Raw genomic sequence first — 16354 nt, 5'->3', positions numbered from 1 at the left:
GTCTATATCAATAATTGAATTAAATAAAACTTCAAATCAATAAAAATATTATATTTAATAAATTTTATACTTCATTGAGAAATGTTACTAATAACTATACAATATTACAATATATTATCAAAAGCAAAGACAATCATAAGATATTTATCTGCTATTATAATTTTTTATAGTGGTTTACAATGTACAAAAATAAAATGCTTAATGCACCACACATAATTTTTATAAAACTGGTTGTTGCTATCAGTTTTTAAAATTTTCAGTACATATTTAATCTCACACAATGCAAGCAATGATGGTGTTGATCAATATAATAATATATACTAGTATTGAACATAGGAACAATCATCAATTAAAAAAACTTGCGTGTAGACATTTGAAAATTTGACTGGTAAATTCAATAACACTCTCAGCCTCTCAAATCCAGCATGATCCACAAACTAATGTTTTTCATTATTATCTACTTCGATTACGAGCTTATCAAATTTGTACAAGTCTCCAACAATGGCCTACAACAAAATAACAAGATTAACAATTTGATTAATACAAGTTAAAGTTAATTAAAATAATTATTGTTGCTTATTATAAACAGCTGTAACGTACCTACAGACATTTTCTTAAAATAATACAATATTTTCCCATAGCTAGTGCACGAACAATTACTATACATATATGTTTTAATGGTTTATCTACTGAACAAACATTATGTTATTGAATTGGGAATATACATTTAAATTCTACTAAATAAATATTGATAATATTAGTATTAAAAATAGTGTGGGTTCTACCCATAGAAATAAGTTAGGAAACACTTTTACTAATGGGATACATTTTAGTGAAAATTTAAACTAAATCACATAATATTTATCAAGATAATTATTTCAAAATCTGTATTATACAAGTCACAGTGAATAAATAAATTATTACTAATAACAAGAAAGCGGATTTATATGCATTTGCATATTTGTTCTGGTTGATTGCATGATATGCTAAGTGAGCACTACATTTGTTTCATGGCATAACAATTTAAAAAATGTAACTTTAAATGCATATTTTGACATTTACACATTTTTTACTATTTTAAGGGCTTATTTTATAATTTAAATTGCATATTTTGATATTTTATTAGACGTTTTTGAAATATATAGGTACTATTGTAATATTAGAAAATAATATTATACTTTTATTGTTTCGATTAATATCAAAATAAATCAATAGATATGCTTGTAGATATAAACGGTTTTCCCAAAGATGAGCTTAGATCAATAATCGGTGAAATAAAAAACATATACCAAGATAAGAAAATATTGATTACAACCATTGACCATTGACATTATTTCAGAAAAAAATGAAGAAAAGTGTTTGTAGGAGGGTTCCATAATTTTAAATATATTGTTTTAATTAAATGTTCAAAACACACAATATTTTATGTATAATTTTTATTTTTCATGCATATTTCAAAATTTTAGTGCATAATATATTTAAGATTTTTTAGCGCTTATTTGGTTGGTTTTTAATGTTTATAAATTTGTGCTCTACTTATAACCTTTATACTTTTTTTTGTATCAATAAAATGAATAGTAGATAGTTTGTATATTAACTATTTACTAATATAATTTATAAAGCAGCATTTCAAATTCAATAATAAAACTAACCAGTATTACATGACAATAACATAATTATAATTATTAGCAAATAATGTACAGTAAGTACCTAAATACATTTAGTCTAATACCCTAATAGACGGTAATTATGTTGGTCTATGTAAACATGAAATCATTGATTATAAATACCATGTTATATTATACATATAATATGTATAAATTATAATCAATGTTAAAATATATTATAAAACACTGGGGAACTCGCTCTGACCTTAAGTAGGTTTCAAGTGTACCTCATTAGTGAGTACCTATGTCTCTGTAATAGATATATTCAATTTAAAATCAATGATATAGGGAGGGGGGATGTGTTGTATAATGTCAAATCTCAAAAACTGGTTTTATAAGCATTTAAAGTTAAAATCTTGGTGTAATTTGTTATTGTAGGTAAGGTATTTAAAAATGTATACATTTTCAATTTATAATGATAAAAATCCTGGAAATAAGATGCAAGCTGGACAATTTAACACCCCAATTTCAACATTGAAAGTATATAAATGTATTTATTCAATTAATTATAATATATTATGTAATTACTATGATATACCCCCTTACCCATATTAAATTCTTGTCTAAGGCACTGCAATGATACATAATTTGTTTTATAATAGGATAACAAATTATCCAGCTTGTATTTTATTTCCAGAATTATTATTAAAATAAATTGAAATTACAAAATATACATTTTTACATACCCAACTTACAATAACAAATTACATCAACATTTTAACTTTAAATACTTATAACATTATTTTTTATATTTACATTATACAACAAAAACTATATTGTACTAAAGACTGTATTACATTTTCAAGATTAAGATTTCAAAATAATTTTCAAATTTAAACTAAACACAATTATTGCAAAAACACATTATGCTTACACATTTTTGATATTTTTTAACTGTTAAAATAACATATCAGGTATCTTGAGTTAAATTTGTGACCAATAATTTTTAATCAACATAAATTTAAAAAAAAACTAAGTTGTACATTTCATAGATAGTTTAAAAAGAGCTAAAATATTAAAGTTTTATCATGTGTAGAAAATGCTAAGACAAATGTATGAAGAAAATTGTAAGAATTCAAATTTATTAACAAATCACCATTAACGTGTGAAGATAATTGTCTGTTAAAAGATGTGAAATCAGAGACAACAAATAAGAATAATAATACCTACATTCTTGCTAAGCTCAGAAATTAAAATGAGAACATTTTAAACTATTGGTGTACCTGCTTTTAATAGTTAATAATAATATGCACTAACGGACTATGGTATTGACCATGTCCTAATGTACTATTAACTTCCTACAAACAATAAACTGGTATATATTTTTATCATACTATTATACCTAATTACAGTCCATAAACTGAACCCATAAAAAATTATGTAATTTGTGACACGGAATAAAAAATAGGATTCCTACAAAATAAATATACGTATTTTTAGGCCTGAAATACTTATTAAAAAAAATAACATAACTAACATGAAACGTATATAATTGTAATGGTTTTTTTTGAGGAAATAAAGGGAAAACTGAACATAAATAAGCACTTAAGGGATTGGGTCACCCGAAACGTGCAGTGATAAATGGTGTGTCTAAAATGTTAAATTACTTGTCGCTTGATGATATCCAAAAACCTGTGCGCCTCAAGCAGGTGCTGTTGGATTTCTGAAGTATCATTGACCGCCTTTTGCTCCCTGAACGCATCTTTCACGCGTCTGACTGCGTACATCCTTTCAAAAAATTTAATTTCATTGAAACGGTGATCGGACAGATTCAAACAACCTCATTTACCTGTAGTTGTAGAATGAAAACTTGCTACTCTCCCTCAACATGGTCTTGTAGATTTTGAGAACTTCAGCCCTGGTCACTGGGGCTGCCATCGCGGCTAAAGACCGTTCAAGAAGAAATGACAGTAAAAATGAACAGGTCCTTAAAATTTGAGAACCGGCACTCACGACGTCTGGCAGTTTGTTGGTTTTCTGTTGAAATGAATATTGAATAATGAAGCTAATTGCCAATGGCAATTCCCATTTCCCAGGACGGCAGAGTCCGTATAATACGTGATAACGTTTTCCGGTTGCCTGACTCAGGTGATAAGACTAGTCCGTGGGTGATAACGATAAAGTTGACAGATTGATAAGAAAATCTTATCACAGAAACCCGGTCATCTCATATTCTCATAAACGATTAAACGACATAAACTAGTTTATACAATTATAATTATTTTATAGCTTATAGCTCAGCTATGAGCACCAATTAAGATGTACCTAATCAAGGTATATCTTAATTCGTGGCTATAAGCTATGTTCTTTGATCTCATTCCAAGCTCTACGTCATGACAAATGTATAAACCTTGTTCTCATAATATCTGAATCTCATCCTCATGACATGACTTATTTAGTCACGCTTGTTGTCGTCCGTGATTTTTTGACAATATAATAATAATAATAATATAATATTCCATTCTCTATAATACTAGAACCCGGGACCGATTCCATTCCAACTGCGATAACAAAAACACTGTTGCCTGAACATGCTTAGCGAAAAAAATACTTTCTAATTACCACTAATATTATATTTTTTAATCCTACATGCATTTAGGAAAACAAAAAAAATATTAGACAAAATAACTAAAGAATGCAAACTACAATCTCAAGATTTCAAACAGAAAATAATATTCACAATAATTAGTTTATTAAATAATGATAATTATTTATTTAATAAACTAAATGGAGACCACCAGATCATCAATATTGAAAATATTTATATTAAAAATCAAGAGTTAAATTAAAAAAAAAAAATTGAAAAGCAAACGTGGGCGCCTGCAGGCAAAGTCATTTAAAGAACCAAAAAAAAATTTTTTATCAGATGGCATCTGAAGGTTGTCAATGTTTAAAAATCTATACAAAAGAACAAAAACAGTCAAATTGATTAAAAAAAAAACGGAAGAGGAACGTGGGTGCCTGCAGGCATACGCATTTAAATAAGTAAAATTTTTTTTTTTTAAATTTGGATGACACCTGTTGGTCTGTTTGAATAATTTTTACAAAATAATCAATTTGAGTTAAATTTATGAAAAAAAAATTGAAAGAGGACATTGGCGTCCGCAGGCAAAACCGTTTTAAGAATCAAAAAAAAAAATTTAAAAAAATTTAGATGCCACCTGGTTGTCAGAGTTCAAAAAATTGACATACAAAGATCAACAGTATACTGTAACTATAGTTAAATTACTGAAAACAAATTGTGGAGGGCAACACGGAAGCCCGTAGGCAAATTAATATCATAAAGCAAAAAAAAAAATGAGATAAAATTAAATAGTAAGTACTTATTCTCTAAAGACTCAACAAAGTTGAAATATTTATATTAAAAAATTGATTTGATAATAATTGGTCATGGGCAGTGCTGGGGTAACGTTACCGCAGCACCTACATGGAGAAATCGCGTTTTCTCGTGTTAGGGTAGGTGTAAAAATAAAAATTTATTAATAACGACTAGAGTAAATACATTATGAAATATCTTAACTAAGGTCTATGATAGCTTTATACATTAATTCACCATTTATATTGATAACTAAAAGGAAAATATTATTTTCTAAAATAAAATAATTACCTATAACAATTTAAAAAAAGGTGGACAAGTGGGTACTGCTCTGCTGTATAGTAGTTGTAGAGTATGTCACTGAAATTTTGGATGTGTTATATTTGAATTCAATGATAAATCATTGGGTACAAAAAACGATTCTGAGCGGTTAGCGTAGTCCTTATAATATTATTATTTTTTTATTCGTTGCTATGGTCATAAGCAAATCGTTAGAAATTAAAATTAAATCAAAAGGCCTTGCTCAGTGGCACCTGTTCGGTTAGGTTACGTATGGCTACTGTAGTAAATACCTCAGACTGCGTAGTGCCCGACATAATATTAAAGGTATTATATAATGTAGTGTAAAGAGCCAAATAGTATAGATGAAGTCATAAATAGAATTTCAGTCAACAAACGTATAGTCTGACACCTGGAAAAATAATTTACCCCAGTGATTTAAAAAAAGGTTTGGGTCCACCGGCCTAGCTTACTTTATAATAACAATAAAGCTGTAGTAATAGTATATGGCCCAAACACATCTTCAAAAAGATTTCACCAGATTACAATTGTAATAATAAAGGAAATAATTTAAGGTCTTGTTGAATCCAATAAATTACTACAAAAATATACAACATCGTAAAAGTTATATATATTCAAACGCTCATAAAAAAATATTGTTACTTAACGTTTAAACTTAATTGTTTTGTTACAAGTAGAAAATTTTTTTGGGAACCTTTCATTAAAATTTCTTATATTAGCTACGAAAAGAAAAACTTCTATGAATTTCTAACTGAAAAATAGTTTACACAATTTGAAAAATATATCACTGCTTTAAATAACTCAAAATGCGTCGAAATAGTTAGAAAATTTTACCATTCATGGAAAATACTGATATACATCTTTGATGAACATTTCGTGAATATAAAGTTATTCGTTTTGGAAATACTACAAGTTATCAAAAATCGATCAATAATTTACCGCTGTATATTAAATATTGTAAAAATTATAAGTTTAAAAGCTCATAAAAAAGTAATGTCCCGTTAAAGTACACTTTTTTTTGTTTGTTACAGGTAGAAAAACTTAATGTAAAATGTTCTATTAAAATTTTAGATTCTGAGCGAAGCGATGAATGTATTGATTTTTTTATTTTTTTTTGTGTCTGTCATCACCTTTTAGGACAGTAAAAGTTCTTGGATTTTCTTCAACAGTAACTTTTCTGATAGGAAAGTGAATCTAGTCAGTACTTTACTTCGAGAAATTTTGGTTATTGGTATAACTCTAAAACATATGACCGTAGGTAGGTACATGCAATTTTGACCGAATGTTTATATTAGCATTTTCTATACACCATAACATTTTCCAAATATTTTGACTTATTTTGAGCTGTATACGGACATTTTCAGTTTCCATTTTTTTTAGTTTTTTTTTCTATAAATATCAATAAAATTTTATTTGTTGGTTAAAAAAGCTTGAAAATTTAATAGAAGGCACCTAGGTTATTGTTTCAAAGACAGATGAAAAAAATTAAAAATCCTTAGTCATAGTTTTTAATTATAAGCATTTAAAGTTCAAATCTTGACAAAATACGGAAAAATCACGAAATTTAGCAAATTATTTTGAGTTGAGAATTCATAAAATTTTTTCTTTTTAAATCTTAGATTTGAACATAAAAAAATAAAAAATAAATGTTGCTTTTCGGTAAACTTTTTTTTTTGATTAAGGTAGGTAAATTTGGGTTGAGTCTTCTTTCAACATTTATAATGTTACCGTTGAAAAGTAAACCAGTTGTGAATTTCTAAATGAAAAATGTTAGGTATCTTGTCAAAACTTGAACTTCAATTGCACAAAAAAAAAAAATCGTGCCTATGTATTACTGATTTTTTGATCTCACATTTATGAAACTTATAAGTTATAAGGAATCTTGTATTAAATTTTAAATTTTTTTTCCTAAGTGAAAAAGTTTAAAAAATACAAATTTCTAAAAAATGTTCAAGGCTATAACTATAAACTATTCAAAAAATAGTTAAAATATAATCAAAATGCTAACATTTATGTGAAGTGCTAATATAAATATTTGGTGAAAATTTCAATGGTCTACAGTTATTTATTTTTGAGTTACACTAAAAAAATAAAATTGATTTTCTCCAAAATTGGTTTTGCGTAAATATTATCACTTTTCTTTTCTTTTTCTCTTCACTTGCTATAACTACTTGGAAAAGTACCAACTAGGTTCACTTCTCTATAAGAAAAGATACTGATCTCAAAAATCAAAGCATGCTTACTATACAAAATGTTGCTGATAGACTGAAAAAGAAACCCATATCATTATAAAACCAATACCATTTATTCGCTCCGCTCAGAATCTAATAGACTAATTAATGTAGCATGTCATAACAGTTTAATTTTTTTGAACAAAAATATTTGAGAAAATATAATAATCTATAAATATATATCTATTAATATATTATACACAATTTAAATAAGTATTTATAAATTTATATAGCAATTATAATTTATATACAAATAAAAGAATTAAAACTGTATAGAACATGATTGGTTAGGATACAATTTAATAATATTTTAATTTTTTTTTATAAATAAAATGATAAGTGCTGATAGATCAATTGTATCGAACAAATATGATATAAAAGTAATAATATAAATGATTAAAAATATTTTACAAATATTTCATTAAAAACCAATAGATATATATCAACTAAAACTGGTCTGATATTTCCAATTGGGGATCATAATTATTAGAATCCGAGTGAAAAGAGTCACACAAATAATTTAAATCTTTGTTGTCAACGTTAATATTAATCTGTCTCAAGTATGAAAACATTTTTGAATTCCTCAGGTTTACAAATGATTGATTTATGTGTTGATTCTTATACATAGATCGTATAGTAGATAAATAATCATAACTCGTTTCATTTTTTCGATTACAATAATCTAAGCCTATTTGTTCTAGCACGTCCTTAGATGTGTTCCATGTTCTTTGACGAAGACTATTAAAAATATTTAAAATGTTAAATATAGATAAACATATTTTAGTTCACAATAAATTTCACTCAGAACTTTAATTTGTATAGTTACTTTAATTCCTCAGAAGTGGGGTAAAGTTTTTCTGGAATATTATCTCGTGTATTTATATGGTTGTATATCCATTGAGTAATATCCGTGGAAAGCAGAATAGAACTGTCTGACCAATGATGGGTTTCAATTAAACTAGAACTATCCCTCGTGGCAAGGTGATGCCAAAACGGTTGTGGGTCTAAGAAATTGTAACTCTAAAGCACATAAAACCACATTACATCATTTAAAAACAATTTGATTAGTACTGAAATTCAAATTATAAACCTGCGTTTTTGAATAGATTAAGTTTAATTCTGACATAATATCTAGATTTCGAGATATTGTAGATATATCAACATTGCACTTTGGTTGTTTGGTGTCTTCTACGCTAGTCGAATGACAACCAATCATATGCGGCCAATTCCACCAAATAGAATTTAAACTCATTTCGGATTGTTGATTTAGGACTTTCTAAATACATAATATTGTGAATAAATTAATCAAGAAACAAATAAAATGATTTGAATATTTAGTTTTTATATATATATATTACCTGATCTATTTCTCCGCTACTCAAAACATATTGTAATTGAAGAGTACTCTGCCTAATATCAGGTTTAAATGGGTGGATAAATGCATTTATTTCGTCTTTTGTCATAATGACTCCTTCGTTTAACGCTATTAACTGTAGAAAACAATCTGAAACAACACACAGTACAGTATTAAAAGGCTTAAAATTAGAAATCTTTTATACTAAATATAACTGAATTGGTATTTCACAATATTCTCACTTAAATCTTCTTTTGGTGGATGGATAAAATGTAAAGTTTCATTAGACAAGAAAAATTTCAACAAATGATTACTAAAAGGGTCATTTGCTGTTAAAATTAATGGTCGTTTTGAATCTGTAGCTAAAGTTGATATTGCAGCTAAAAATCCATCATCATGATTTTCAAAGAATATATCAGCCTAAATATTATAAAACAAAATAAAATTAGTCAATATGAATTTAAAGTCACAATTCAACATTTATTAAAATATGGTTTTATACTTACATCTTCAATTAAAATAATTGTCATTTTTTCATTTGCTTTTTCTTTCGTCTTATGTTTTTTGATTTTAATTTTTTTTCCTAAAATATAGAAAATAATATTACTTTTAGAAGTAAAATAAATATTAATCAAATATTGAATATATTTTTTTTTCTATGGAATTGATGATACGGGATGACCAAGAATACCCAAGTATTCAAATGTGAACCGTCATTATTTTCTGAAAAATTGTTTAGATGTATTTTCAAAATATTGATGTATTTAAATCAAATAAATAACCAGTAGTTTTTGAGTTATTTAACTTTGTGTAATACGGAATTTAGGTCTGAAATATATATAAATATAAATATTATGCTGGCAAACTGCTCAGAATAGGTAAACATATTATAGCATATAACAAAATATACTAAAAATAGGTTTTAATAAAATTTCTTACGTAGGATTTTTCTAAATGTAAAATATTAAAGAAACTTTTATAATTAACTTGAAACTTCAATTATATATTAGCCATGATTGCTTTGATGCATTCAACTGTTTTCTATAAATACTAGATGTACAATTCATAATTGTAATAATTGTACATTGCTCATTTATGATACAATAGATAAATAAATAATTAAATATGTTCTATAAGATATTTAAAAAGATTGAAGAATCTTCAAGTATAAAATTAACAACTTTTAAGTCGAGTTTGTAATATTTTATGCTAATATAATACTTAGCTAGACTATGCTAAATGAATGGTACAGTTTTTTTACAATGAGTATGTGAAAGAGGCAACCAATGTTACACTGATATCGTCTTAAGAGGATTATTGATAATACACAAACATTTTTTGTCACTATCCATATCACATTAAACTATAAAGCAAATTCACTCATTTTAAGACCTACTTGTTCTAAAGTTATATTAGGCTTTCTGTCTCAGATCACAATATTGGTTCATGAGTTATTTTACAAAATATATAGTCTAGATTAAATACTAAACCTTTTATTAGATTTAATAAACAGTTTTTTTCCACTGCATGTGATTGTGTAGCTTCCATTAAATCAGTAATAATACGTTTTCCATTTCTGTTACAGGAAGCATTCAGCTCTATCACCTATACAATACATTAAAAACCAAGTTATTTTTATATTTATATTTGCAAAGATGATTTACAATTTCATTACATTTGCATTAAGTTCATTGGCTACAGCATAAACTGTACTAGTTTTACCACAACCACTTGGTCCAAGTAAAATTGCTAAGTTAAGTTGTTGTTTACAACTAGATTCACTATCACTATCAAAGATAAAATCATCATCATCATCATACTTTTGACCTAAAAATAACAAGATATTAGAAAAAATTATATCAACTAAATTATACATTTTCAATATTTGTTGTGTTAAAACTAACCTTTTTTTGGCTTTTTAGAATTTTTTTTATTAGGTGCTAACCAATTCTTCAAATCCTTAACAAGTTTACCATTACCAAGCACCTCTTCTTTACACATTGGCTTATATTTATCAATCCACATAGATTCAATATCTGTTGTAGATTTCTTTGCCACTAAATGTTTTTTCTTCAAATTCTTATGAAAATCTGAAACTGGAAAATTTGGTACCTGTAAATAAAAATCATCTATAAGTAAATTACCATATTTTCAAGTGCATGTTATTATTAGTACACATTTGTATAAACAACTACCTAACATTTTTGTGAGTATGAAATGATAAATAATGAAATGTTTAGTTTAAAGTATAAGTTGTATGAAATATTTAAACATTTCATTCAAAATAAATTAAATTATCGTAAAAACCTAAAGGTATGAAATATATTTAAATAATTTATTTATATTATTTAATATTAAGTGGCTTCAGCAAGCCATCTGGAAACAAAATAAAAGAGGTCTACACTATTGTATTTAGTTAGAGGATAAATATATTAATATCATATTAAGATCAGTTCTGAAAGTTATAGTATTGAAGATCAACTATCACAAAACTTAAATATAGATAGTTAAATTGAAGTGAAAATAGGTTGAAAAATAATTTAGGCACTTGGTTCCAAACAATTGGATTAATATTAAGAATTGATTTATTCTAACGATTAATATCATAAAATAATTATTGGCCAAAAAAATAAGGAAAATAAATATACCTAATAAAATATAAAATATAAAAGATTTTGTAGAAGAAAATGTTTGTGTTTCAATACGCAGTAATTACAAACAGATTTGTATCAAAGTCTGAGACCAATACAATGCAAACACATTGCTGGTATATTACGTACATGTCATTTTAAATGCTAATTTTGTACCAATATCCAATAGGTATGTATTGTTACACTATTTTCCCTTGAAAATCTTAATACTTACAGATGTTTTTAAAGATGAAATCATGTATGGAAAATTAATTTCCATTTGGTAGGGCTCTAATACTAGGCGTTTAGGTAGAGAGTGAACAGTTTTAAATGTAAGAATAGAGTTTTTATTACAATTTTCATGGAATACTTCTTCCTTCAAACAGAGTATAGGATCTGATGACCTCAAAGATGTCGGATGGTTAGTGTGTGTGATCTTAGGAAAACATCCGAATTCTTCGACAAAACTACTGATATAAGGCAAATTGGCATTACTCCTGAAAACATAAGAGAACATTGTGAATAATAATAACCCAAGTAAAAGGTACAATAAATTGTTAAAACGTGTCATACTTAATGATACAAACAGCGTCATTGGGCAGCTGAATATCTTTTTTCTTTGTGTTAATGACTAACGGAGTTTTTGAACTATCACCACAACTACTAGTTTTGACGATGATGTTCTGTTTTGTCACACTGTGGTTGGAATCGGTGGTTTTCGAATTGCCACCATTGTAAACAGTAGTGCTGTTTTTGCCCTCATCAAATGATTTACCGAAATATGCAAAAAATGCCTTTTTCTGCCTCAAGTCTCCGTTGCAGAGCGTAGACGCTTTTTCATTGGACACCACCGCATCTGTCTCTCCCTTTTCTTTAGAAATTTTTTTTTTCTTGGTGTCGGCAAAAACGCAATCATCCGATGACCTCTTTGCCGTGCGTCCAACCATCGTCAGTACGCTGATGATGATCACTCAAATTTTGTTGGTAGAAATCACAGCAATGGCATTGCCATTCAGTAGTGACGATAGCAGATTTTATTGTTTAAAAAAGGGGTTGTGACATGACAATTGTTGAATTGTGTATTTGTGTAATGTTTGCGACCCGACACGAGAACATCACAATAAACATAAAACAACTTACGATAAATGAACTAACGCGATTCATTCATACTTCACAAATACTATTGTTCTCTGCAGTAGTGCTGTTCTCAGTTCTTGCACACAGTCAACGGTTATCGCGTCTTATCGGAATGACGGAATGCAACGTTCCCGCCAATTTTTTTTTATCGTGTCCACCATAACCGCGGTATAACCACAGAATAGATGAAATTTCATCTATTCCGTGGTACAAATTGTTCTATGGCATAACGGTTGACGTAACGTTTCAGTATATTATTGCGCGGCAACATGAACAAAATAATATCTAATGTTCATTGTCGAATAGACCAAAACGGCAAAACACAATTTTTACGGCCACCATTCACGATGGAACCCAATTTCCAACGAATGAAACAAATCAAATATTGTTTAAAAAATGTTCAATTATGGTATTAATTTTTTAATATTTATTCATGATTGTTGTTCACCACCAGAATTATAACGATTTAAAACATCGATGTGATGTCAACTCATATCGTCGTACCAATCGCATACGCCATATTATGGTATACCACGGATAGAAATAACGTTCTTTTTATCCGTGCGGTATATTAAATGTAAGATTTTAGTATGTTCAAGTAAAAACTTAAAATCAAGAACATAATATATATTATATTATGTTATATACTAGCTGATCCCGTGCACTCCGTTGCCCGTTAAATGTACAGGTCTGTATTCGACTCAAACTTTGTTCAATGCGTTATTTAATATTCGGTGTACGATGTTCTATAGACTTATCTTAACTTTTCTGTTGCCCGGAATAAAAATTCTGATTCGCAGCAGTATATTATCAAGTAGCCTGCATTGTGGTGGATCGCGGACCCCGTGCTGTTTGTACGTAAGTGTGTGATTTAACTCTTAAAGTATCAAAGTTATACCAAGTTGGTCGTTTTTACTTAATTCCACCTACGGTGGATTAATATAATCAATTAATACGAAATTCTAACCTAACCTAACTGAACTAAAATCCGATGAATAAAAAATCCGAATTTAACCCTTTTTAAATTAACCTATCTTTTTCCCAGGAGATGTCTAATCTACACACAAACATTAATTTATATTTATATATTGACAAAAAATAATAATACAAATCAACAAACGTGCCCGATTAACCAATATCAACCAATATATAATACACTATTATTATTTTTATTTTTATTTTTTTCTGGACAACCCTTATCACTTAGGGGTATGAAAAATATATAGTAGCCGATTCTCAGACCCACTGAATATGTATATAAAATTTTATAGAAATCGGTCAAACCGTTTCGGAGGAGTATGGTAACTGACATTGTGACACGAGAATTTTATATATTAGATGTATACAGGTGTTAGATATTTGGTATTCAGACATTCAGTACAAGAAAACGAGTTAATTACTAATTAGTAATTGTAAGTTAATCATGAAATATACAGGATTTCTTAATGACTACCATCGATTAGTTAAATAGATTAAAAAAATATTCAAATTGTAAAAACAATTATTTTTTTGTTAAATAAACTACAATCAAACTAAAGTCGTAATAATAATATTATTATATCATATATGTTACAGCTAAAGTGTTGAATTACGTTATTTTATGAAATAACTATAAAAATAGGTAGTTCACGAATTACCTACGAATGTTAGTTAAAGTATGAAATAATACATGAAAATTATTTTTTAACTAGTTATTTCATAGAATATCTAGTTATTCTATACAATTTTAATTTTTAGTTTGATATCCGTTGAAGTATAATATACATTAAAATAATTTAAAATAATATATATATTAAAATATGTTATTTTACTGAATTAATTATAATTACATTATTTGCGGCTGTTAAAATCTTCAAACACCATTGGTTTTACAACAATACCTTTTTTTTACTTTAAGTATGGAAAATGAAAAATGAAAAATTCTGAATTTTGAAAACTTCAAGAATTTGTGTTAAATAGGAAAATAATGAAATTGTAACTCAGTAATGATGAGTAGGTGCTTTAGTGGGTAATTTAGCTAGCATTAATATAAAATATTAATGAGAGAGATTTGATATCAGACCCAAGCCGTATAACCACTTGAATCCATTAAAACGTCGGCGTGAACAGTCCCAAAATTTCTATTTTTTAACTTTTCTCCTAAACTATGATAGCTAGAAAGTTGGTTAATAACTCATAAAAAAGGGATTATCAAGTATCTAACTAAATGTGGAATTTAAATTTTTTTAAAAAATTATTTAATTTTTCTCAGATAAAAAAAGAGTTATTTTTTGCAAGATTTTCATTTATCGAGATAGATTTCCGAAACTGGAAAACGGATTTTGTTGTTTGGGGTCTTGTTAGATTCACATTGGCTAGGAGTAGTGCAGTGAAGATTTTCAGAACTTTATCTTTAATAGTTAATTCACTACAGAACATTAAAAAAAAAGGTGCGTAAGTGGATGTTGCTCTGCTGTACAGTATGTTACAAGTGGGTCACTGTAATGGATGGTGTTAAATTTGAATTCAATGATATAATATCATTTAATTCATTACAAAGCTGTTGAGCTGAATAACATCAAAAAAAACGCCCAATAAAATTTGTTTTAATTTTTTTTATGTTCTGTAATGAATTAACTATTAGAGATAAAGTTCTGAAAATCTTCAGTGCACTTCTCCTAACCAATGTGAATCTAACAAGACCCCAAACAACGAAAGCCGCTCTCCGGTTTCGGAGATCTATCTCACTAAATGAAAATGAAAATGATTTTTTGTGGGGCTGTCCACACCGACATTTTTCTGGATTCAAATTGTTATACCGCTTGGGTGTGATATCAGTTAATACATTTCTAAAAATGAAAAATCAAGAAAGTTTACATGCCGATCCCTGACTTGGCAAGCGTTTTTTTGCTGGCAAGGTATACACAAATCCAAGTAATGCTTAACATATCAGATTGAGTAATATTTTCATAACGTTTATTTATTTCATATTACATGCGGTCTCTACCCCCGTGTTCAATACATATATGAATTTCATGTAAATAATCAAAAAATTCTTCAATCATAACATATAATTTAACATTTTAATTTTGATTACTCACGGCCCACGGGTAGTATTAATCTTTCAATGTCGTTTATTTTTACAATATTGCAATGTTTTTCTAACCAATAGTCACGAGAAGATTTCTTTTTTATTTTAATTTTTTTCACGTCTATTATCAAACTTGCATATTTTTCTTTTGTTAAAACTGCACTATTTGGTTTTAATGAACGATTTTTAACACTATAACTTTTCTTTCATTAAATCTAATTTATTCGAATTCATTGTGAACTATATTAATACTTCAAATAATATAGTTTAGAGACAGACGAACCAACAGTGAACATGTGTGACTATAAATAACTATTACTAAACTTTAAACCTTACCAATTTTATTAACAATCTTAATACATGTTTATAATACATGTACCAATAACGATAATTTTATAATATCACCAGGCACGGCTGCAGATAAGTAGGCACTAGGTGCAAAATACTTTTAGTGATAATATAAGCTGTGGAGGTTTCGCTTACCTATTATTTTAAAATTTAAATTGCGATTTTCAGCGTTAAATGTAATTGCTTTACAATGCAATAAAATATGAATATAATTGTATAACAATACAATAAACAATTCATTGAGTTAGGTTTATAAGTGTAAAATAATAATTATATATTATCATAATATTTTATTTTTATA

General features: G+C 27.3%; 2 protein-coding genes across 2 annotated transcripts; both read right to left on the bottom strand.

Moving 5' to 3' along the window:
- Nucleotides 1-36: 36 nt before the first annotated feature.
- Nucleotides 37-3721, bottom strand: LOC132948718 (LYR motif-containing protein 4). The gene is made up of 3 exons (XM_061019339.1): nucleotides 3457-3721; nucleotides 3275-3395; nucleotides 37-506 (listed from the first exon to the last, which is right to left on the bottom strand). Exons 1-3 carry the CDS (start codon nucleotides 3543-3545, stop codon nucleotides 438-440), a joined length of 279 nt encoding a protein of 92 aa, XP_060875322.1. The 5' UTR covers nucleotides 3546-3721; the 3' UTR covers nucleotides 37-437.
- Nucleotides 3722-7563: 3842 nt separating this feature from the next.
- Nucleotides 7564-12744, bottom strand: LOC132949270 (enhanced level of genomic instability 1). Its single transcript, XM_061020066.1, has 11 exons — nucleotides 12072-12744; nucleotides 11734-11995; nucleotides 10773-10980; nucleotides 10544-10695; nucleotides 10359-10473; nucleotides 9375-9451; nucleotides 9111-9288; nucleotides 8873-9018; nucleotides 8605-8790; nucleotides 8341-8534; nucleotides 7564-8252 (listed from the first exon to the last, which is right to left on the bottom strand). The coding sequence occupies exons 1-11, from the start codon at nucleotides 12443-12445 to the stop codon at nucleotides 7961-7963; spliced, it is 2184 nt and encodes a 727-aa protein (XP_060876049.1). The 5' UTR covers nucleotides 12446-12744; the 3' UTR covers nucleotides 7564-7960.
- Nucleotides 12745-16354: the final 3610 nt, after the last annotated feature.

The sequence above is a fragment of the Metopolophium dirhodum genome, chromosome 7 (genome assembly GCF_019925205.1).
Source record: "Metopolophium dirhodum isolate CAU chromosome 7, ASM1992520v1, whole genome shotgun sequence".
In the NCBI taxonomy this organism is placed as follows: Eukaryota; Metazoa; Arthropoda; class Insecta; order Hemiptera; family Aphididae; genus Metopolophium; species Metopolophium dirhodum.
Note: the sequence above shows the minus strand (reverse complement) of the source record. Positions and strands in the feature narration are given on the sequence as shown.